At 32.5% G+C, this 24,273-nt stretch overlaps 1 protein-coding gene across 2 annotated transcripts in view; it reads left to right on the top strand.

The window, feature by feature from the left end:
* Positions 1 to 24,273, top strand: part of LOC145254639 (uncharacterized) — a 455,334-nt gene that overhangs the window by 407,845 nt on the left and 23,216 nt on the right. The window contains exon 1 of one of the 2 annotated variants that reach the window (XM_080113259.1): positions 7,282 to 9,265. The exons of the other annotated variant lie outside the window; for it this stretch is intronic. Coding sequence (XP_079969385.1) covers positions 9,252 to 9,265 — 14 coding nt within the window. The 5' untranslated portion in view covers positions 7,282 to 9,251. Of the gene's footprint in view, positions 1 to 7,281; positions 9,266 to 24,273 lie in introns of those variants that run through there. 2 annotated transcript variants of the gene reach the window in all.

Raw genomic sequence — 24,273 nt, 5'->3', positions numbered from 1 at the left:
TTGCTTTATTATATGTTTAAACATAAATACATTGAGTAAGTGGAAGAGTAACTTATATTGCCTTTGGTAACAGTTATTTGTTGTATATTTTATTTTTTTACCGCTTTCATTAATCTGTTACCTAATGTTTAAAATACAAATTTTCACTTTTAGCGTGCTTTAAAACTATGTTCAGAAAATATCGTCTTTGCATTAAAACTTTATATTGATTCAATAACAATCGTCAAACTTGTTGATAACATTTTGAAGCAACACACGTAGTTAAGTAGTTAAAAAAAAGACTAAGAGGTCTTTTCAACGTGGAAAAAGATTTCACTGTTGCGACTGCATTGTTAATTCAATGCCCGCGTAGCGGTAGACGTATAGCGCAACGGTTATAAGCTGCGGCTGTCGTTTGGGCGATGATGTTTCGATCCTAGCTTGAGGTAGTTGCTTGTCTAGCCGCACTGATGAGCTGCGAAACAGTACTGAACATGTTAAAAACACATTTTAACAATAAAACATGTTAAAAACATTTTAACAATAAAACATGTTAAAAAACAGTTTAAGAAAAAACATAGTAAAACACTTTAACAATAAAACATGTTGAAAAACACTTTAACAAAAACATGTTAAAACACTTTAACAATAAAACATGTTAAAACAGTTTAACAATAAAACATGGTAAAAACACTTTAACAATAAAACATATTAAAAACACTTTAATAAAAACATGTTAAAAACACTTTAACAATAAAACATAGTAAAAAACACTTTAACAACAAAACATGTTAAAAAAACAGTTTAACAGGGTTAAAGTTTAGTTACAACTTTTCAGAAAGTTTTATAAAAATCCAAAGCATCACTTTTTTTTTAAATACGCACAAAAGTGTCAATTTTAGCCATTTTAACCCGAAAGGCACCACTAGGGTGGTAACTGGAGTTTTCTGGAAAATCCGTTCTTTTTCATTTTTACTCATATCATGTTTAATGTTTGTGCAAAATTTTCCAAAATGTTCCAAGGCATCGTTATTGAGAAAACTGTGGAAAGGCGAAACATTAAATTTCCAAAAAAGGAACACAAAATAGATTGTGTTCCCTTTTTGGAAATTAAACATGTTTTAAATCTTGTAAAAGTGATTTAAACATGTTTTATGAACTCTTTACTTAGACTATAAACTCTTTTTCTTATTTGGTTTTATTCAGATTTAGATCTGGTTAGGATTAATTTAAAATGTAATGTCTTTAACAGTTATAATATATTTAATGTTTACTAGTTTGGATTTTCTTCGTAAACTTCATTGTAATTCTTTATATATATATATATATATATATATATATATATATATATATATATTAAGTAATGTGATTGATAATTTAAAATTTAAAAATCAAATTATAATTAAATTAAAAATCCGTTTCATAAGAAGGAACAATAACAAAATCAATTATCTGTACGATCGTTTCGGAAAACAATGCTTTTTATTGTGGTATACATCAAGTTATGTACAATAATTACAAATAGTTTTTTAATAAGCAAGGTCTCCTCGTCAGCAAATTTTGAAGGGTTTTTATTGAATTTAAAAGACACCATAAATTAAATTCAATAAAAACCTTTCAAAATTTGGTGACGAGGAGACCTTGCTTATTAAAAAACTATACGTTTACGGTACCCCCCCAAAAAAAAAAACAAAAAGTTCCGATTTTTCCGATTTCCGATTCTGATTAATCGTCCCAACATTAGTATATATATATATATATATATATATATATATATATATATATATATATATATGTGTGTGTGTGTGTGTGTGTGTGTGTGCTTGTATATATATATATATATATATATATATATATATATGTCAGCCCCATTAAAAAACTCGTTTCTTGTCGTTGAGCACTTTACAGTTGAAATAAAGTCGGTCACTTTAGCCCGCATGCGCAGATCACATTATAATCATTAGATCACTCTGACAGACGTTAAAGACATTAAAAAATAAATGCTTTAAATTCAACCATATCTCTCGCAGTTGACGGTGGCCGAGTGGAGAGTTGGCTTCGTTACCGGGTTCGAATCTCCTGGTCGAGGCTTATTGTGACACTACGCTGATGATTCTCGAAAGGCTGAAACGCTAAGGTATGTAGGTATTTAAAACTATTATAGTAAACATATATATATATATATGTATATATATATATATATATATATATATATATATATGACTACTTCATTTAATCACATAAATTAATATACGAAAGTATACATTTATGCGTAAACTTTAAGTATCTACTTCAACAGTACTCTATACGTAGGTAGTAACTTCTTAAATATATTGCCATATATATTTTAGAACTATATATATATGGTATATAATTAACTGGTGTTTATCGTGACGCCCTGCGCTGAAGATTCCTGAAAGGATGAAACACTAGTGTATGTAGGTATGTAATTATTATAATAAATAATAATTATAACTGACCCTTTAAGAAACTCGTTTCTTATCGTTGAGCACTTTCAGTTGAATTAAGTCGGGCAATTTAGCCCTTATGCATAGATCATCGTATAACGATTAGATCTCTGTTCTGACGTAAAAGAACATTTAAAATTAAAATGTTTAAATTCAACGTTAGTTCACGCTGTTAATGGTAGCCGATTGAATACAGTCTTTGCTAATCGAGACAAAGGTGGCTCGTGTTGCCGAGTTCGATTCTGTCGACTGGTGTTAGTCGTGACATCCTGGACTGAATATATATATATATATATATATATATATATATATATATATATATATATATATATATATATATATATATATATATACTGAATCCTTATTCCTATTTTGGGTTTGATTCTTAACAATCTCTAAAATGTTAAGCTTAAGCTTAAAGCGTCTTAAGAAATATAGAAATTCAGGGAATATTAAATATTTTAATTTGTAAATCTTAGTTTTTGCCGATATCATTCCAGCTAAATCCAATTAGAATTCTCCAAATAAACTACAATTTATGGAATATTTATTAATTGTTAAAATTTATTAATTGTTCAAATTTATTAATTGTTAAAATTTATTATTTGTTCATATTTATATATTATTAAAATTTCAAACGTTTAAGAATTTTCATTAATGGTTTGCCATTCCATTTCTACATTCTTGTTGCGGTCATAGTAAATAACCATAAAACAGACTTAAACAACGAGTTTAAGTAGAAAAGAATATATTGTACAAGAAAATGAATACAAAGAAAAAGTTGTCGGCATTTTCTGACTGTTTGACAGCCTGTAATCTCGCATTGGGTATTTACCTTTATTCGAACGCGAGGCGATGTGAAACAAGGTCGAAGGTGAGAAAATGGTCCGGCGCCTCAAAAAGAGAAACACTCAGTCTGAGTAGCCCCGTCAGCATTCCACAGTGAGAGAACCCCAAACAACAAGTAATACACTTATCCCCCCCCCCACCAAAAGTCGGGAAGCAAAGCCTGGTAAGGTTGACCGAGGGCTACCAAGAATATTTAGGTTGGTTGTTTTTGTTTTATGGCATATCAACCCTTTTCAGGTTATTTAATGCCGAATCTTGTGATTTTGAAGAAAAAGATTTAATAGAATTTTTTTTTTCAAGTCAGTTTCTATTTAACCCATAGTTGGGACCCTAACAGGTACTACCACTCCGGGTCAGAGTTGAGCTGGGAGCAATAGCAATTAAGGGATTTCTCCACACTTCCCAAAGCCCGCAAGCTGGGGCCCCACCATCGGATATAGTTTAAGGTCATTTCCAGGACCCAAGAATATTTGTATCAGTCTAATAGCAAAAACAAAAAGACACTGAAATTGTTCAGTTTCTGTTGTACAGATCGTCGAACTTTTCGACGCAACGGTCGTGAAACCTCTCCATAGAGTAATAGGCGCGTGGAATTTTTATAATTATTAGAAGAGTCCATTACGAGTGAATGGGAACGTCCTGTTGTTATCGTCCTGTTGAATTGCAAATATTTCTAACAGTTTTCTTTCTCTCTCTCTCTCTCACTCTCTCTCTCCTTCTCTCTTTCTCTTTCCCCTTCTCTCTGTCCATTTCGCTCGCTCGTTTTTCTCTCTTTCGCTCCTTCCCTCTCGTTCTCTCTTTTGTTCCTCTCTCTCTCTCTCTCTCTTGCTCGCTCTCTCTGCCCGTCCTTCTCGCTTTTACTCTTTCCCGTTCTCCCACCCCCTCATTCACCATCTCACTCTCACTATTTCTCTCCCTTTCGCTCTCTCTCTCACCCTCTCGCTCACTCTCTCTCCCTCTCCTTTTCTCTCCTTCTGCCTCGATCTTTCTTCCTGTTAATATCGATACTATTACCCTTTCTTTTCTGCTTGCACTTTAATTAGCAATCATATTTGTATTCACCAATCGAAAGGATGTGACACAGGGTCATTGCAACGATGGTGACCCATCAACTTTTCACAGTCAATGTCAATAACAAAAACTTGATGTATCACTTTAAATCTCACCTCTCAATCGCAAATTGTTTGTCAATCAAGCTGAAAAATATATATTTGTCATTCGATCCTACTTAAATTTGAACTAGCGTTTTGCTTGGTCTGTCACACTTTTGTTATAAATAGAATTTTCGTCTGTCTATCTGTCAACTTTTTTTTAAATAGCATTTTAGTCTGCCTGTCAAGCTATGGTTTAAGCAACATCTTTAGTGTGTCAGGTTTATGTTTAAAAATATATCATTTTCGCCGGTTTGTCCGGAACAAGTTTTAAATACCGTTTGCTGACTATCATGCTGAAGTTATTCAAAAAGAATTTTCGCTGCTCTGTCAAATTTCGATTATAAATATAATTTGCGCCTTTTCGTCATGCGAAAATTAAAACCATATACGTTGGTCTGTCACGCTTAACTTTGAAACAGCCTTTTCTGTCTGTCACGCTTTAAGCATTTATTGCGTTTAATCGTAAGTTTTAAATTAGTATTTTCGTCGGTCTATCTTCGTGTAGTTGGATATAACATCTGCAATGTAGTCTAGCTCTGTCATTAAAATAACGTGTCTAGTCAGTATTTGAAATCGTAACGTTGACGTGACATCATGGAAGAAAATGCATATATATGCATAAAGATCAGGAGAAGAATAAAAAAGGAAGAAAAAGAAAAAGACACGCAGCAATGTGAAAGTTACGCTCAGCAAGCTCACGACGTCTCTCCCCCGATTTAGAGCCAGTTATATTTGGTATCGTATCTTGACAGCCAGCTGTTTCTGGTACCGAGTATTGACAGCCAGCTGTGTCTGGTGCAATGTATTGACAGCCGGTCGACGTTGCAGTTAGAAAGAGAAAACATACTGGTGTTAAATACGTGCCGGCGACTGGAGTCGTAAACGAAGAAAATAAATAATTTCCCCTTTTACCTGGAAAGTTTGAGTCGAAGTTTTAATTTTCTTTTGCGACTGTGTTTACATACAACGCGTGAGCCCCATTTTAAAAATTAATCACGACATTATACGGTTTAATTATTTTGCCTTGCTTAATTTTCAAATGAGATCTTGTAGGTTTGTTATGCTTTGGTTTAAAACAGGATTATCGTCTGTTATGTGTAAAGTAACAATAAAGTTTTCGTTATTCTACCTTTAAGTTTGAAATAATATCTTTATCAGTCTGTCACACTAATGCATAAAATAGCATTCATTTTTTTTGGGTGGGGATACGTCACGCTTCCGCAGTCTAACATTCACAGGCAACAATAATTGAAACACATACATAGAAAATATTGCGAAGGCTGCACCAAAGAAAGTTGACTCGTGCGACTGCGTCAGATATATAATCACATCTCACAGAATCTTATATCTCTACAAATACACTATTCGCCCATGCACAGCATCAAACACTAGTCTCTATTTAATAAACAGGCTTTGATCTAATAGGTCCCGCGCTGTCAACCATGTTTAACGTCTATCCCATCGCCGCAATCTTGTTTTAGAAGTACTTTAATGAAATGTGCACCGACAAACTCGTAGCACTGGATTTATATTTCGTCTATATATTTTATAGATGCGCTTTTATAAAATGTCTACAATCTGCCGACCGTGGTTTTTGTAATCAACAACGACTTGTTGAATCAACAAAGTTTATTTGTTTTACAAAATCTTAATCTGATAGACCAGAGAGTTCGGGTTAGCAGAGGTGGTGATGGTAAGCGGCCAATCGGATGATGGCAGAACCGTATCGCTGTTCTCTCCGTCTCATTGTTTCGGTTTTGACTTAGTTTTTATATTTCCATCGTCCCACATTCCTTGATCGGAATTTAATTGTTCTCTTATTTTGATTTGAAATACTTTTAGGAATTCAAACCCAGAGTTAAATATTTCTCTCATTGTTTCATGTTCTCAATTATTCATCGCCAGCAATCAGATTTACATCTGGTTTTGCCCGGATCATATATTGTCCGTTACCTATGTTACACTTACGCTGCCACCTTTTCGATATAAATACCTACGACTAATCGACAACCAACAAAATCTCACCCCTTCAGTCAAAAGATTTCCTGCTACCATAGAGCCATTTATTCTTACGTTTCTTATCTCGTAATGTTAGACTCTGGAATGCGCTCCCGTTTCACCGACTATTCAAACATAGAGACAAAAAGTATGCTGTGAACCGAAACCTTGCTACTTAGCTCTCTAATTAGTATAGTCTATAATTCATAGCAGACCCTTAAGTTTTAATATCAGTTTGCCTTTTTTGGGTTGAATAAGAGAAAAAAAATTAAAAATAAAAGAAATTAAAAAAAGAAATTAAAAAAGACATTTTTTTAAAATTCCTAAAAAAAATTTAAAAAGTGAAATTTAAATAAAGAAATTAAAAAAAGAAATTAAAAAAAGAAATTAAAGAAAATAAATTTTAAAAAAGAAATTAAAAAAGAAATAAAATAGAAATTAAAAAGAAATTAAAAAAAGAAATTAAATAAAAAGAAATTAAAAAAGAAATTAAAAAAGAAAATAAAAAAGAAATTTGAAAATAGAAATTAAAAAAGAAATTAAAAAAGAAATAAAATAGAAATTAAAAAGAAATTAAAAAAGAAATTAACAAAAGAAATTAAATAAAAAGAAATTAAAAAAGAAATTAAAAAAGAAAATAAATAAAAAGAAATTAAAAAAAGAAAATAAAGAGAAATTTAAAAATAAAAATTAAAATAAGAAATTAAAAAGAAAATAAAAAGAAATTAAAAAAGATATTAAAAAAAGAAATTTAAAAGAAAATAAAAAGAATTTAAAAAAGAAATTAAAAAAGAAATTTAAAAATACAAATTAAAAAAAGAAATTTAAAAGAAAATAAAAAGAAATTAAAAAAGAAATTTAAAAATACAAATTAAAAAAAGAAATTTAAAAGAAAATAAAAAAAGAAATTAAAAAAGAAATTAAAAAAGAAATTTAAAAATAAAAATTAAAATAAGAAATTTAAAAGAAAATAAAAAGAAATTTAAAGAAGAAATTAAAAAAGAAATTTAAAAGAAAATAAAAAGAAATTAAAAAAGAAATTAAAAAAGAAATTTAAAAATACAAATTAAAATAAGAAATTTAAAAGAAAATAAAAAGAAATTTAAAGAAGAAATTAAAAAAGAAATTTAAAAGAAAATAAAAAGAAATTAAAAAAGAAATTAAAAAAGAAATTTAAAAATACAAATTAAAATAAGAAATTTAAAAGAAAATAAAAAGAAATTACAAAAGAAATTAAAAAAGAAATTTAAAAGAAAATAAAAAGAAATTAAAAAAGAAATTAAAAAAGAAATTTAAAAGAAAATAAAACGAAATTAAAAAAGAAATTAAAAAAGAAAAAAAAGAAATTAAAAAAGAAACGAAAAAGAAATTTAAAAAAGAAATTAAAAAATAAATCAAAAAAAGGAATTTAACAAAATGGCCCCTGAATTTTTTAGATAAGGATTAATTATTCATATTATTTTTACTCTTCAGACAACTGTTTTCACCTCTGATATAATTTTCAACGTTTCGATATAACCGCTGACCTTCTTCAGGTCTATATTATCGAACTCGGGAATATTACTGTCGAACTCTAGAATCCGCAGAGAATTTCGAACGGAATCCTTTATTTCGTCCACGGGGATACCATGCTCTTGTTCCGTCAGTCATGACTTGATAGAAGTCTTAAGTAATTGGTAGTTGTATTCTGAGTATCGCCCGCATCGAGGATTGAATCTTCAACCTTCAAAGAGAGTGTTGCTTACAACTAAATTTTATTAAGTACTTTATCCACTTTGCAACGGGTCTGTTGGAAATTATGTGCGGATTCCCGGCTTCAATAGAAAGATTCCGGATTTGGACAACGTACACCCGAAGAAGGTCGGAGATTACATCGGTCGAAAATCTGTGAAAGTAGCACTCAAGAATAGAAAACAGTAGTTCGAAGAATCCAAATAATATGAAAAAAAACTTTGCAGTAACATTTTGATCAAAAAACGCACTGATTGAACAGATGCATCGTAATCACAGATTGAATGAACGCATCTTAACAACAGATTGAATAGACGTATCTTAACAACGGATTGAATGAACGTATCAACAACAGATTTAATGAATGCATCTTAATAACAGATTGAACAGATGCATCTCATAAATAGATTGAATGGACGCATCTTATAAACAGACTGAATGGACGCATCTTAATAAGAAATTGATTGGACGCATCTTAACAACAGATAGAACAGAAGCATCTTAATAACAAATTGAATTGACGTATCTTAACAACAAATTGAACGGACGCATCTTAAGAACTGATTAATTAAACGTATTTTAACAACAAATTGAATGGACATATCTTAACAACAGATTGATTAGACGTATCTTAAAAACAAATTTAATGGACGCTTCTTAATTAATTTATTGGACGCTACTAAAACCAGATTTAATGGACGCATCTTCCAAAATATTTATTGCCGTTTATTTTGATTTGTTTACGCGTTCGAATTCGTTTTGTTTTTAGTGTTTTTATTCGTTTAATATTTGTTTTTGTTTTTTGTTGTTTTGTTTTTCTATTTTTATTAGTTTGTTTAATAAATTCATTATATCTTTTATTCGCCCACATTCAAAAAAAAAAAAAAGAAAAGAAAAAAAACGCGTCGCCGACTTCGTAATGAAACTGTCGACTTTTATCCCCGAAAATCGAACTGTTTCTGATCATTCAGGAAGCCGACACTATCGATTATTCGAATAGGTCACTAAGCATCTATCCGCGAGAAAGAAGCCACTCGCTATAAAAGAACCAACAGAAAACGTGTCTTTGATCATGACGTTCCTGCGGTAAGTGTAAAAAAGACTGTTGTACAACTTGTCAATTTTGGAAAAGTGCCATATATATATATATATATATATATATATATATATATATATATATATATATATATATATATATATATATATATATATATGTGTGTGTGTGTATATATACATATATATATATATATATATATATGTGTGTGTGTGTGTGTGTGTATATATATATATATATAAATCTTTCTTATTTATATTTATGTCTCGGAAGTAGAGTGAAAAGCATATCTTATTTTTCTTTTATTAATATTATTTGAATCTTTTCCTTTTTTTCCTTGTACACATTTTTGTGAATTATTCCATGGATTTTTGCCTTGGGATTATTATGGACCATCTTCTTCCAATTACGTGATTTCCTTGGATTTTACTTGTGCAAATGGAAATTCTTTTAACTTTCTTGAAGTTATACATTTGGATTTTACAGTCACTGGATTATTTATCTTCCACCAGACTATCCATTCATGTGTAATCACCTTTTTCTTCACCATATTCCCTCTGCTTCACTTTTTTTTGTTTTCAAGTAAGATCTTTGACTTACTTGCTGTTTCATCAAATACTTTTGCATGCAAAATCCGATCCCGCATGTTGCTAATTCCTACCCTCTGATGAGAAGGAAAGTATTTCTTCGAAACTCCGCGGATTAAGGACTATCCACTTATCTAGTGTTTCCTTTTCAGATTAAATATGTTTTTAACTCATTTCAAAGTGTTTTTTAACATGTTTTATTAACTGTTTGCTCGTATATATATATATATATATATATATATATATATATATATATATATATATATAGGTTCGCATCGAATGTAATACATCGGTCTAATATCCAATTACATATATTTATACTTTATTATCAGACGTATATATCTAAAACAATGGCGGAAAACTTAAAGGATGATCTCCAGTCCGTAGTGAAATGGGGACAAAAGTGAATGGTACCAATCAATGCTGCCAAGACTAGGCTTCTTTCCTCAAATAACGACAAGCAACCTTCTCAAGCACTTATAGCTATTACTGATGGTACTTTGTTCAAACAACTCGGCTTAACGTTCACACAGAATATAAGTCGGAACATATACATTGCTCTACCCTGCTAAACAGTTCTTTACGTATGAGGGTATCCTATACATCTAGAGGGCCACCATTCGCCCGTATATGGAGTATTGTTGTCACATTTGAGCTAGTGCATCTGCTACTAGTCTCTCCCTCTTATACAGGTCCAAAAGAGAGCGCCAACCTAATGGGTCCCGAATTAATTTGCATATCGTCCTTCTAAAGTGTCTTCACGTCCAAATTGAATTTTTGAAATTCACCAGCTGTTACAATCAAGCTTTAGTTGAGTGTATTTTAATTCCTGCTGTAGCTGTTCATTTGAACATGAAATTATAAAAATTGACCAGTCATCTCATAAGATGTATAATAATAGCACACTGAATTTTCTAAAAGTCTACAGCAGTTTTAAATGACTCTACAAAAACGTCTGCAATCTTACTTACATGCGATTCAGCTTCGGAAAAGCGGGAGAGAAATCGACCAGCTGACTCCGCCTTTTTTATTTTCAAAGCTGAATTGCAAATACCTCGATTCAGCTTTGGAAAAGCAAGAGCGAAACCGGTCAGCAGATTCCCCCCTTTTTTGCTTTCTTTCTTCACTTTTTCCCCTTTTCATTTTTTTTAAAAACGTCTTTTACTTTTATGAACAATAAAAGTCTTCCTTTTATGATTGCAATATTCAAATTGTGTACCTCCTAAAAATCATTATATATATATATATATATATATATATATATACTAGTAGTTCAGCCCGGCTTTGCTCGGGCCCTATGTACTGTCCATAACTTTATACGCGCATGTATATATATATATATATATATATATATATATACACGCACACACGCACCCATATATATATATAATATTCGTATCTATCAAATATATCAATCTAGCTACACATTTATATTCTGCATGTATGTTTACTTATATTTTACTATATGCATTTACTTACATACTTACTTGCTTTATCTGGAATTTGCAGATACCGGCCATCCTCTCCCCATTAATTTTTTTAATTTTAATTTTTTTATTTTATTCATCTATTTACTTATATGTGTGTATGTGTGTGTGCGGGTGTGTTTGTTGTATATATATATATATATATATATATATATATATGTATGTATATGTGTAATTGTATGTATTCTTATATATGTATGAATGTATGTATGCATATATGCACTAGCGGCGAAGCGAACGCCTCTCAATTTTATGTCCTGTGTATTTTGGATTGTTTTACTCTTTTATTCATGTTGAATTCACCTATGCGTAACAACCATTATCGTCGTCGTAATGAACGTTGAGGATTTGTGCCGTTATGAACGCATGTTCAATTTAAAAATGTACTAGCGGCGAAGCGAACATCTCTCTATTTTATGTGTTGTGTATTTTAAATTGTTTTACTCTTTTATTCATGTTTAATTCACCTATTCGTAACAACAATCATCATCGTCATCATGAATGCCCATTCTAAATGTACGTGTATGTGTACGTGTATGTGCATATGTATGTACATGCGTGTATCTATGCATGTATGTGTGCATGTGCATGTTGTCATGTGTGATTGTGTTTGTTCTTGCGTACGTATGTTTGCGTGCATCTGTATGTATTCAAGCTTGTATGTGTACGTGCATATGTTTATTTCGATGTGTGTGTGAGGGGGGTTTAAAAAAAGAAAGAAAAAGAAAAAAACATAAAGCGGGAGACCAGTACCTGCATTAAGCTGGTCTTCAGTTTTACTTGTTGCTTGCTTTCTTGTTAATGCTTGTTGCTGGATCTGAACATTTTGAACCGGGAGAGAGACTTAGCTGTCGTACAAAGCTAAAATTCTGTAACATCATCTTTATATAGATACTTCCTCAGGCATTGTCTATAAAAAATTGTCCGGGCGATGGAAAAATTGTCACTCATGTAGCCTTGAAATGCTGGAAGCATGTAATAATTGATCTGCCATCATTCTATATATGCATATGTATATGTATATGTATGTATGTATGTATGTATGTTAATATATGTACTAGTGTATGTATGTGTATGTATATATATTTGTATATGTATGTATATATGTATGTGTGTATATATTTTTATTTATTTATTGTGTATATATGTTTATGTGTGTTTGTATGTATATACGTATATACATATTTGTGTGTATGTATGTATATGTATATGTATATATGCATATATATGTATGCGTATAAGTGCATATATATGTATGTGTAGGTATATGTAGGTAACTTTATGTGCATGTATATGTGCATACATGTGTACGTGTATGTATGTGAATATGTATGTATATGTGTGTATGTATTTGTATGTTTGTACATATGTGTATGCATATGTATGTATATGTGTGTATGTATATGCTTGTATATATTTTTATGCATGTGTTATATGTATTGTGTAGATATGTATGTATGTATGGATGTGTGCATGTGTGTCTATTTATGAGTAAGTATGTGTATGAATGTGTGTATATGTATACATATGTATGCATGCCAAGGACCGTCTTCAATGTGATGTCTGCTTGAGCGTGTGAATGCGCTGGCAGGATTAAAAGAAAAAAGGTTATTTTCGGTCTCATGGACTTTCAGTGGCAGAGGGAGTGACACTCGTCTGACAATACGTTGCAATCATTATATTTGGTTCCTTTAATAACTCCTGCTGATAATTCAATCCTTAAGAAATAATTTGTACATTTCAGTTGACCCCTTTCTTGCTTTTTGGCGCCTTTTAACGTCATCTTGCATGGGTCATTTTGACTTTGATCTGTTTTATTCTGTCTAGACAATTCCGGTCACAGTAATACGAGCTTTCACGTTTTTTTTCTTTTTTCCCCCACTTGAAATCACTTTTTCTTTTATAAGCCGATGATGAAGGTTGTCATTTTTTATTTCGCTCTTCTTACTATTAAGTCCCATTTGACTAGGGACAGACTTCTTTTTGGACTACTGCTCTGCCCAGAAAAAAAAACAATTGCCATTATTTCAGCTGTTCTGTAAACTTTCCAATCGGATTTTTGAAAACTTTCTAATCGGATTATATGCATCGTCATGCCGGACTTATTTTAAAATACATTCTATCAAAAGATCTGTTTTCTATTTTGGATCAACTGTAGGGGAGTTTCATTCAAGCTGAAATATTATGCACGGTTTGTTTTTATATTAGTTTTTTACATATCCAATATTTTTTTCATTTTTTTATTTGTCAATTTATAACTAAAATAAATTGCGGTTTCACTTAATGCCTTAACTAGAAAATTCTAGCATTGCTACAAATATAATTTGCTGATTTCTTTATGTCCTCTGATGAGAATAATAATAAAATAGCATCCTTTGAAACTCCGCGGAATAAAAACTTTTAAATTGTTTTTTGGAGTATTCAGTCGAACAATAAATTTTGATTGTAAAATTCTACTTACAGTTTTAATTTTCTTTCTCTTATAACAGGCTCTACTCTCTATTGCGTAATGAGTTTTTTTAATTCCGTTGGGATTACATTTTTTATATATAAATACTGTTATTTATATTAGTTTGAAGTTTACCATTGCGTATATCACGTAAACACTACATCCCTTTGTTTTCATTATATATATATATATATATATATATATATATATATATATATATATATATATATATATATATATATATATATATATATATATACGAGGGGCGTGCCTCTGATCCACTTCCAATAGAGTAGAGCAACGAAACTTTCCACAGTTATTAGTCTTCTCTACATAGGAACCACCCAGATTTATGCATTTCTCCCATCGTTTGATGCAGCTCTGGAGACCGTTTTTGTAGAACACCCCAGGTTGGTCCTCTAACCACGATGTAACTTCAGAAATCAAGGCTGCATCATCTGGGAAACGCTTTCCTTTTAAAAACAACTTCATGACTGGGAGGAGGAGAAAGTCAGAGGGGGCAAGGTCAGGAGAGTAGGGAGGATGGGGAAGGATTTCATAACCACACGCCCGTGCTTCTGATCTGGCGACATGCGAGTTGTGGACCAGAGCGTTGTCCTGCAGGAGCAGGGTACCTTTGCTGATCTTGCCCCGCCTCTTGATTTTGATAGCTTCCCTTAATTTCCTCAAAAGTGAAGCATAATAGGCTCCTGTAATTGTGGTACCATTTGCAAGGAAATCTGTCATCACTACTCCGTCCTGGTCCAAGAAGACTGTGAGCATGATCTTGTCAGCGGAGGGCTGCACCCTTGCCTTCTTTGGAGGTGGTGAGTCCAAGTGCTTCCACTGCATTGACGGGGCTTTGGTCTCTGGATCATAGTGATGGACCCAAGTTTCATCCTGTGTAATCAGTCTTTTGAAAAACTTTGACTCATCTTCATGGCACATCTCCAGATTCATCCTTGAGCACTCGACGGGTTCTCGCTTCTAGAATGGTGTGAGCAACCTGGGAATCCATTTGGCAGACACCTTATGCATATGCAAATGGTCATGAATGATAGTTTCCACAGACCCTGTACTAATCTTGACATCTTGGGCTATTTGGCGAATAGTAATGCGTCTATCTTCCAAAATAGCAGCCTCAACTTGACGGACATATGCCTCATCAATGTCAGAAGGGGGGCGACTAGGTGTGGGAGCTGTTTCCACAGACTTCTGGCCATGTTTTTATTCATGATGCCAGCGTTTTACAAGGTCATATGATGGGGAATTATCACCATAAGTTTCGTTCATTTCATCAAAAGTCTCCTGTGGCGTGCGTCCTTTCAAATAAAAAAAAAACCGGATCACTGCTCGACATTCAACAGGCTCCATTTCACACCTGACTCAGTTCAAACACCGGTAAAACAGAAACCACGATTAGTTCAGAGCTGTAATTTGCCACATAACCCGTAGATATAGAAATCATTGCACATGCAAAATTTCAGCTAGATCAGACAACTGGAAGTGGGTCAGGAGCATTACTTATTGCACGCCCTTCGTATATATATATATATATATATATATATATATATATATATATATATATATATATATATGACTACTTCATTTAATCACATAAATTAATATACGAAAGTATAGATTTATGTGTAAATTTTAAGTATTTACTATATATATATATATTTGCCCTAAAAGTTCTCAGAAAAGACCAGAAAGAAAGACTTTGCAAAACTACCAGAATAAATATGGCAGTTTGATGGCTAACTCCAGTAATCTCCAATTATGTATCGAACGGAGGCTATAATAATACATTTGCTGCACCTGATCATAATAGAGATTAATACACATTTTAGCCAGATCGGTCTAGTAGTTTCCGAGAGTAGCATAAACAGACATACATGGTGTCAGACTAATAGAAATATAATATAGTTATATGTGTGCGTTAGAGTGAAATGGAGAGCTTGTGTGTGAAGAACGAGAGTCGCTTTCACTCCTAAACAAATGAATTGACCATTTACAATTATGGAACAGATATTCTAGGCAACTGGCAATTCTGGGCAATTTTCGCGACGAAGTTCATGGGTTCTACCACAATTAAAACAGTTATTAAATTTCTTAGAACTGTTTGATGTTCTTATCGTCTGGATAATGGTGCTACTATTTTCGTTGCTATTTAACATAACCCTGAGTTGTTTTAGATGTATGTTAGAAGCTTCATACATTTTTTCGATGCGAATAGCTTCTTCTAATGTTATGGTATTGTCTTTTCCCAACAACTCCTTTTGGAAATCTACAGGGTGGCCGAAAAGTCCCAGGACACTATACATGTATTTTTAATAAAACACAGTATTTTTTAATGAAACACACAGAAAACATATATATTCAACAAAAAGAGAACTTTAATAGAAACAAAGCAGAAAAGAACTACAGTAATTTAGTGGTCTAGGGGATCAGTATGTTGGTCCTCGTTTTTCTTGCACAATTCCATTCGCCTCCAGGTTCTTTGTGCCATGTTTTTTAGAAGTGTCATACATTTTTCCGATGCGAATAGCTTCTTCTAATGTTATGGTATTGTCTTTTCCCTACAACTCCTTTTGGAAATCTACAATTGGAGTGCTGGCGATAATAAGTTTTATTATGCGTTGTTGTTGATCAGATTCGCATAACGAACATTTTTGTGTGAATCGTCTACATCTATTTACGAAATCATCCAACGATTCATCTTGTTTTTGTCTGTAGGGCATTAATTTTAATCGATTCACTCTAAAATTCTCTTTTGGCTCGAGCTGTTCTATGAATCGATTGAATATAAATTCAGGAGAGTTTTTTTCTTCTTCCGATAATGTCCAGGTATTAAATCTTCTAAGCCCCTCATCCCCGATTTGCAATAAAATATAACTTATTTGTTGTTCTGTTTTTATTTTATTAAGAATAAAATACAGTTGCATTCGTTGTTTGAAAAGTTGGAAGGTTTTGGCCGGGTTTTCTGTTTGCCAGTTCATTGAGGAGATATCGTTTCGAGACATCGTAATATAGACAGTAATAACAAAAAGAGATAGTAGCAGTAGCAATGAATACAAATACCTTATAAATACTTGTATTCTGTATTTTTTTTCCGTCACGTCTTGTTTTTTTGTTTTTTTTTAAGTAATTTTTCTTTTTAGCATCATCATCGCTGCCACCATGTTGCATTGGTATGTGGGTGTGGGTGTGTTGGTGCTTGAATTATAGCAGAGACGTTTATATGAACAAATGATTTATTAATACATATATACATAAGGAAAAGATATACACATCTTGACTAACCCATGTCCGAGCGGAAAGTGAGAACCTCTATTTACGAAATCAGGGGCCACAACTCTTGCGCATATGAAAGTAGTTCTATGATATCACTATAGTAAGGAGACAGACTTTTAAAAGCACATGTGCGTGCGTAAAGACTTATGTGCTTTTTAAAAGTCTCTGTCTCCTCGCTATTTCCAATGTGTGCGAGAAGACTTTGGAAGTATAATGAAATGCGTTGTTTTGGAGAAACCACGAATACATGTATTTCTTTTGCACTTTAAAAAGTGCTAAGTCGGATTTGTATTTCTTTTGTTTGTTTGTTTGTTTCTACAACAGCAGGCTTAGTATTCTGAAATGGCCACCCACCTGTTACTGACTAGGATCAACGTCGCTTAACTTCAGCGATTAAACAAGGACCAGTGTGTCAATGTGATTAGACAGGTAATAAATTGCATCAGAAATCAGATATTGTTTCCCAAGGCGAAGACTACTGAAGTGAGAATTAGAGGTAGACAATAATCAATACCATCTCGCCGATATCGATGAAGTGTATTTGATAGCAGTCTTCGTCATTAACGATAATAAAAGTCTATATTATTGTCTGTGTGGATTAATTTTTATTTGTTGCATCCATTCGTGGTTTTTACCTATCATTTATTTTGCTAATTAAAAACACGAAATTGTCGTTTTTTCCAATGAAACCGATTGGGTCAACATCCCCCCATCTCTCTCTCTCTCTCTCTCTCTGTTTGTTTCTCTCTTTCATTACTCGCTTGTTTTCTCTCTTCATCCGCCAATCTTTATTTCTTTCCCGTCCCTCTTTCTTTCGCCCTCATATATATACAGATTGACCGGCGTTGCCCAGGGAATCTTTTTTTGGCCGTCCCATACGTGACGTGTATATATATATATATATATATATATATATCCTTAGGTTTCTTACTTTATTAAATAAACCTATAACGTATAATTCACTTATTTACCCTTCTATTTCTCATTTCTTTCTTTCAACTTAACGCCCGACAATTCAAAAAACTATAAATAATAAATTAAAAACAAAAAATTAATTTTTTCAATCTCTCCCTGCCCAGCTAATTTATATATATATATATATGTGTATATATATGTGCACATATATATATATATGTGTGTGTGTGCGTGTGTATGTGTGTGTGTTTGTATATGTATGTATATGTGTGTGTATGTATGTATTTATATGTGTGTATATTTATATGTGTGTGTGTATATGTATGTATATATATGTATTTGTGTTTGTGCGTATCTTCTACATGTGTGCATATGTATGTGTTTATATATATTTGTATTTGGTTACGTATCTTCTACATGTATATTTGTGTGTGTGTTTTTCTGTGTGTATGTGTTTTATTCACTTATTATAAATATCTCCCTAATAATTTTATGAATTTTATTATTTGATTAACTTACTGATATTCTTACCTATTTCTATATTAGTAAAATAAACTTGTAACTTATAATTCATTAATTTATATTTTTCTCTTTCTCTCTTTCCTTCAACTACAACGCCTGAAAATTTAAAAATTATTTATAAAATATTTTTCAATTCCCCCCCCCTCCCAGCTAATTTATATTTATATGTATATATATGTATGTATATGTATATGTATATATATATATATATATGTAGTGTAAGTGTTTGCATCTGGATGTATGTGTATTTGCATATATGTTTATATATGTATATATGCGTGTATTTTTACGTATCTATGTATGTGTACATATATATATATGTGTTTGTATATGTATGTTTGTGTATATATGTATATGTATATATGTATATATATATATATATATATGTATGTGTGATCACGCATGTGCTTTTCCCCCATTTACGTATGTGCATTTGCTGTACATATTTATGCGTGTGCTTATATTTGTGTGTTACTTATTAAAAATGTTTTTTTCTATTATTTAAGTTACTTACTTAAGCTTTCACCTATTTTATTTTATTTCATTAAAATAAACCTGTAACGTATAATTTCTACCTGCCCGGCTAATTTATTTATATATATATTATATTTAATTATATATATCATTACACTATCAAAATAAACCTGTAAAGTATAATTCATTAACTTATTTTTCCTTTTCTTTTTCTTTCCATTTTATAAACATTAAATATCTTTCAATCTCTCCCCGCCCGGCTAAATTACTTTAAACCCCATTTTCAACCCGTTCCTTCACCTATTTTATTTTATTTTATTAAAATAAACCTGTAACGTATTATTTCTACCTGCCCGGCTAATTTATTTATTATATTTAATTATATATATCATTACACTATTAAAATAAACCTGTAAAGTATAATTCATTAACTTAATTTTCCTTTTCTTTTTCTTTCCATTTTATAAACAATAAATATCTTTCAATCTCTCCCCGCCCGGCTAAATTACTTTAAACCCCATTTTCTACCCGTTCCTTCACTAACATTAACTCTCCAACCTGTTGCCATGGTGATCCTTTAAATTAACTGTTACTTATGCCGTTATCAACAAAAGTAGCGTCTTTTAAGTTTAAACCGTTAAAAAACACGTATATAAGAATTTACACATAATTAATTTTTAATTATAAACCCCTCTCTTTTTTTAATACACTCCTACTACTTTAAACTCCAACGTCCTCTCCCCACCACTCCCCCTTCTTTTCTAACTCCCCTTTATCTACGATCTTTCCATTTTTATTTGACTTTATAACTTAGTCCATCTATGAATTCTGATGATGCTAGTTGGATTTTTCCTCTCTTTGAGGATTTTCCTCTAGTTGAAACAATTTGTAAACTCATTCTGGACTCACAGTAATAAATTTCCTATATATATATATATATATATATATATATATATATATATATATATATATATATATATATATATATATATATATATGACGTCATCCATGACCGCTCTATGACGTCATGTGTGACATCAGCTTATATGACGTCATGTATTCACTATTTAAATATTTTAAATAAATAAATGTAAATATACGTATAAATATACAATAAAATACGCATCGAGTGCGCTTGAAAGCCAAATCACAACGTAATATAAGGAAAATATACAAATATTTATTGAATCAAGAATCAGTTAACGTTATTCTCGCGTTGCCTACACACAGTTCAAACATTTCAAAATACAACCGCCAGATACAACGCGCGGCTCCTTACAAACAGACTTCTTTCTCAAACTTTACAACATGACAAGGAAGAAGAAGAGGAAAAAATAAACAAAACAACACACTGAAGATGGAGTATACCTCTGAAATATATTTGTTATAAATTTCAAACAACTAAAATATTTGTTTATTTTCTTATATTGCGTTGTGATTTGACTTTCACGCGCATTCGATGCATATTTTATTTCATTCAAATTAAACAACGTTTCTATATGAACTCTCATTCTTGACAAAATATACATTTATATAATACACATACTATATGAGGTCATTGTGTACAAACAGGAATACGGATTATATATATATATATATATATATATGAGGCTCTGGAACCTCAACCCCCAACAAAAAGAAAACCCCACCAGTAATCTAACACGAAAACAAAATCAAGCACTTAAAAAAATCCAACACAATAACAACTTAGTTATAAAGGAAGCAGACAAAGGTAACTTCTATAAAACAAAAATTTTAGAATCACTAGGGAACGAAAATTATTACAAACCAATTAGCTCTAACATAGACGACACAACCATATCTAAAATAACAAAACTCTGCACAACATACAATAGTGCATTAACTAAAAAAGAAAAAAAACTTCCTTACAAACTTCAAAACAAAAACAAACATCTTTTATGGGCTACCCAAATTACACAAATCTAACCAGGTAAGACATGCCATCAACATACAAAAGTCGGAGTACATGAGCACCCCAAACCCCAACGACCTCACATTCAGACCCATAGTAGCAGGACCATCATGCCCAACAAGCAGACTTAGCAACCTAATAGATATACTATTACAGCCCGTCACCAATCTAGTCATAAGTTTTGTAAGAGATGACACACACTTCCTTAGCTCCCTACCACAAAGAGTAGACGAGGGGACAATACTAGCCACATTCGATGTTAGCAGCCTATATAGCAATATCTCACACAATCTAGGAAAAGAAGCTATCGCATATTGGATTGACAAACATACACAGACTTTACATCCCTGATTCAATAAACAATTCATGATTGATAGCATCGACATAATCCTCAATAACAACTCCTTCCAATTCAATAAAGACAACTACATCCAAATACTAGGCACGGCAATGGGTACTAAAATGGCACCGACATATGTCACCCTTACACTCGCTTTCCTAGAAGAGACCCTTTATGAAAGGATAGAGCAAAAGTACGGGCACAATATAAAAACACTCTTCATAAAATCTTGGAAAAGATACCTAATCGACTGCTTTATCCTCTGGAGAACCTCATGGGGGGATATCAAAGAACTCCACACTTTGCTACAAAATTTACACCCATAAATAAACTTCACACTAGAACAAAGGCCCACAGAACTACCTTTCCTAGACATCCTAGTAACAATCAAAAACAACAACATAATCACAGACATCTACCACAAACCCACAGAAACTCAACAATACCTCCACTTCAAAAGCCACCATCCTAAAAACTGTCTAACATCAATACCCTACTCCCTAGCACGTACAGTCTGCACCATAGTAACAGACAGACATCTCCGTTTAACTAGACTGAAGGAACTACAAATAACACTGCGGAAAAGAGGATACCCACTACCACTAATACAGAAAGGTATTGAACTGGCTGAAAAATTCCAATAGACCAACTAAGACCCCTAAAAGAACACAACAAAGAACAAATTTTAGCATACGTCTCTACACACAACACAAACAACCCAGAACTATTCACACAGATAACAAAATACCTTATCCTTCTCAATCAGAACGACAAACTAAACAACATACTTAAAACAACAAAAATAATAAAAAGCAAACGCCAACCCAAAAACTTAAAACACATCCTAAATGCCTCAAAACTCGTTCCACACACTACACAAGGGGTTACAAAATGCAACAAACCGCGATGTGGAGTATGTGACATAATAATAGAAGGTAACACATACACATTCAAAAATCCAGCACAAACATTCAAAATAAAAAAGGATCTAAATTGCACCTCCAGAAATGTAGTATATGCATTAAGATGCACAGAATGCAACAAATCCTACATAGGCGTCACCAAAAATCTCAGCAATAAAGTGGCCTTACATAAAAGCAACATCAACATCACCTCTATGTTTCAAAACACGTACACACATGCAGTAGAAACAGCTTCAAAATAATGCCAATCTTCCAAACAGACAATTATTTTATTTATTTGCACAGGAAGAAAATTTCATCACCAGATTCACTCCTGAACTGAAAAGAGCTTAATATAAACACACAAAAACATGAAATGCAAGACACACTCGCATGCACATCCATATACATATACATATACTCAGCCACACATAAATCACAACCAACACATTAAAACACACACACGCGCGCATACAACCACACACAGACATAACACCCCTATCTCTAATATAACACACTGAACAATACCAACCCTACTTAACCTCGAAACCAACAACACTATGAAACACCTAGAACCATAGTATAATATCTGTTCCAACACCTCGCTCCGTCCTGTCAGTGGAAGAGCCCCCCTCATGACTGAGACAACTATCATTCCTTCTATCATCCCTACCATACCTATACCCCTTCAATTGTCCCCCCCTCTGGGGAACAAAATCTTCCCCACACTAGGAACCGATCTTAGGTCTGGCCATACCCACATGGGGAGACAAATAAATAGAAACATTAAAAAATCCCCTATACATATTTTTAAATACACCCCTCTATCTAAACAAACATAATATGAAGAACACCCGAAAAGACTGAAACGAAAAATCACAATACTAAAATCAAAGAATCCAAAAAGTAAATATCAAAATAGAATGAAAGCACCCTACCCTAATTTCAGAAGAGCTGGTCCCCCCTCCTCACACATACACATTAGTAACGACCTTGTATCACAGTCACCTTCCCAGGGAAGCAAATAATCTCATAATACTATAAAACAGTACACACATTCTCAAACCAATAAAAGAAAACACACACACACACACACACACCCTACCCTAAAGGAAAAGGGAAAAAAACACAAGCAGAAAGGGAGAGTGAGAGAGAGAGAAACACCACAGGAGAGTGACTACAGCGGAGGTCAGCGGCCCCCCACCCCGACAAGCCCAATAAAAGAGTAATAAAAATTGAACATGCCAATGAATAATAGACACTTTCACGAGTCCACCCCTTGGAAACACTTCAAATTAACTACGAAAATGCCATTTTTACATCTCCAACACATTTGAGAATAATTTCTGACGAGGACGCTTCACAGAACATCTGAAACGCGTAAAAACGATTTCAATGATTTAAAAACATTATTACAATTATCCAAACACTCTTGAGTTGCCAGAGTTAACATGTGTCAACTGCGGGTAGAGGTAAAAAACGGCAAGGGTTTTGAAACGGACTTTGATCCTGCATAAAAAAGAACATCAAGAACGTGCTGCTAGTGGTGCACATGTCTGTACAATGTGTGCCAAGGAATGCCAGAGTTTAGCAGGGCTTAAAAGCCACATTCGTGCAGCCCATCACTGAATATCTTCGTGTTTCTATATAGCTTTTTTTGTGCTATATCGATGTCATCATCATATACGTGTGTGTTTGCATATGTATTCACTTTGACTTCATATAGTCAATGAATTTAAATAATTAAGTTCGATGTAAATCAACCTACTTCGAGAAGACGCATCTTAGTTACTACGAACAACCTGAAATTAACCCTAAACATGCCAAATGCATCTGACACGTACATAACTTTCTTTCTTTCTCTCTCTCTCTCTCTCTCTTTCTCTCTTTCTGTCTCTCTCTCTCTCTCTCTCTGTCTCTCTCTCTCTTCCTCTTTCCATCATCTATTTCATATATTCCGGTGTATGGTTGAACAACGAAAACTCCCACCTAACTCCCACCAACTTAAATTATCTATTAAATCTTAAAACCTAAAATTGAAATTCTTCCCCCCTCCTCTCCTTATCTCCCTTTCTCTCCCCTCCTCCTCCCTATATCCCTATATCTCTATCCGCGCCTAGCTGAACTTCCTAAC

Source organism: Euprymna scolopes, chromosome 30 (assembly GCF_053919585.1).
Source record: "Euprymna scolopes isolate OS-2025 chromosome 30, ASM5391958v1, whole genome shotgun sequence".
NCBI lineage: Eukaryota > Metazoa > Mollusca > Cephalopoda > Sepiida > Sepiolidae > Euprymna > Euprymna scolopes.
Note: the sequence above shows the minus strand (reverse complement) of the source record. Positions and strands in the feature narration are given on the sequence as shown.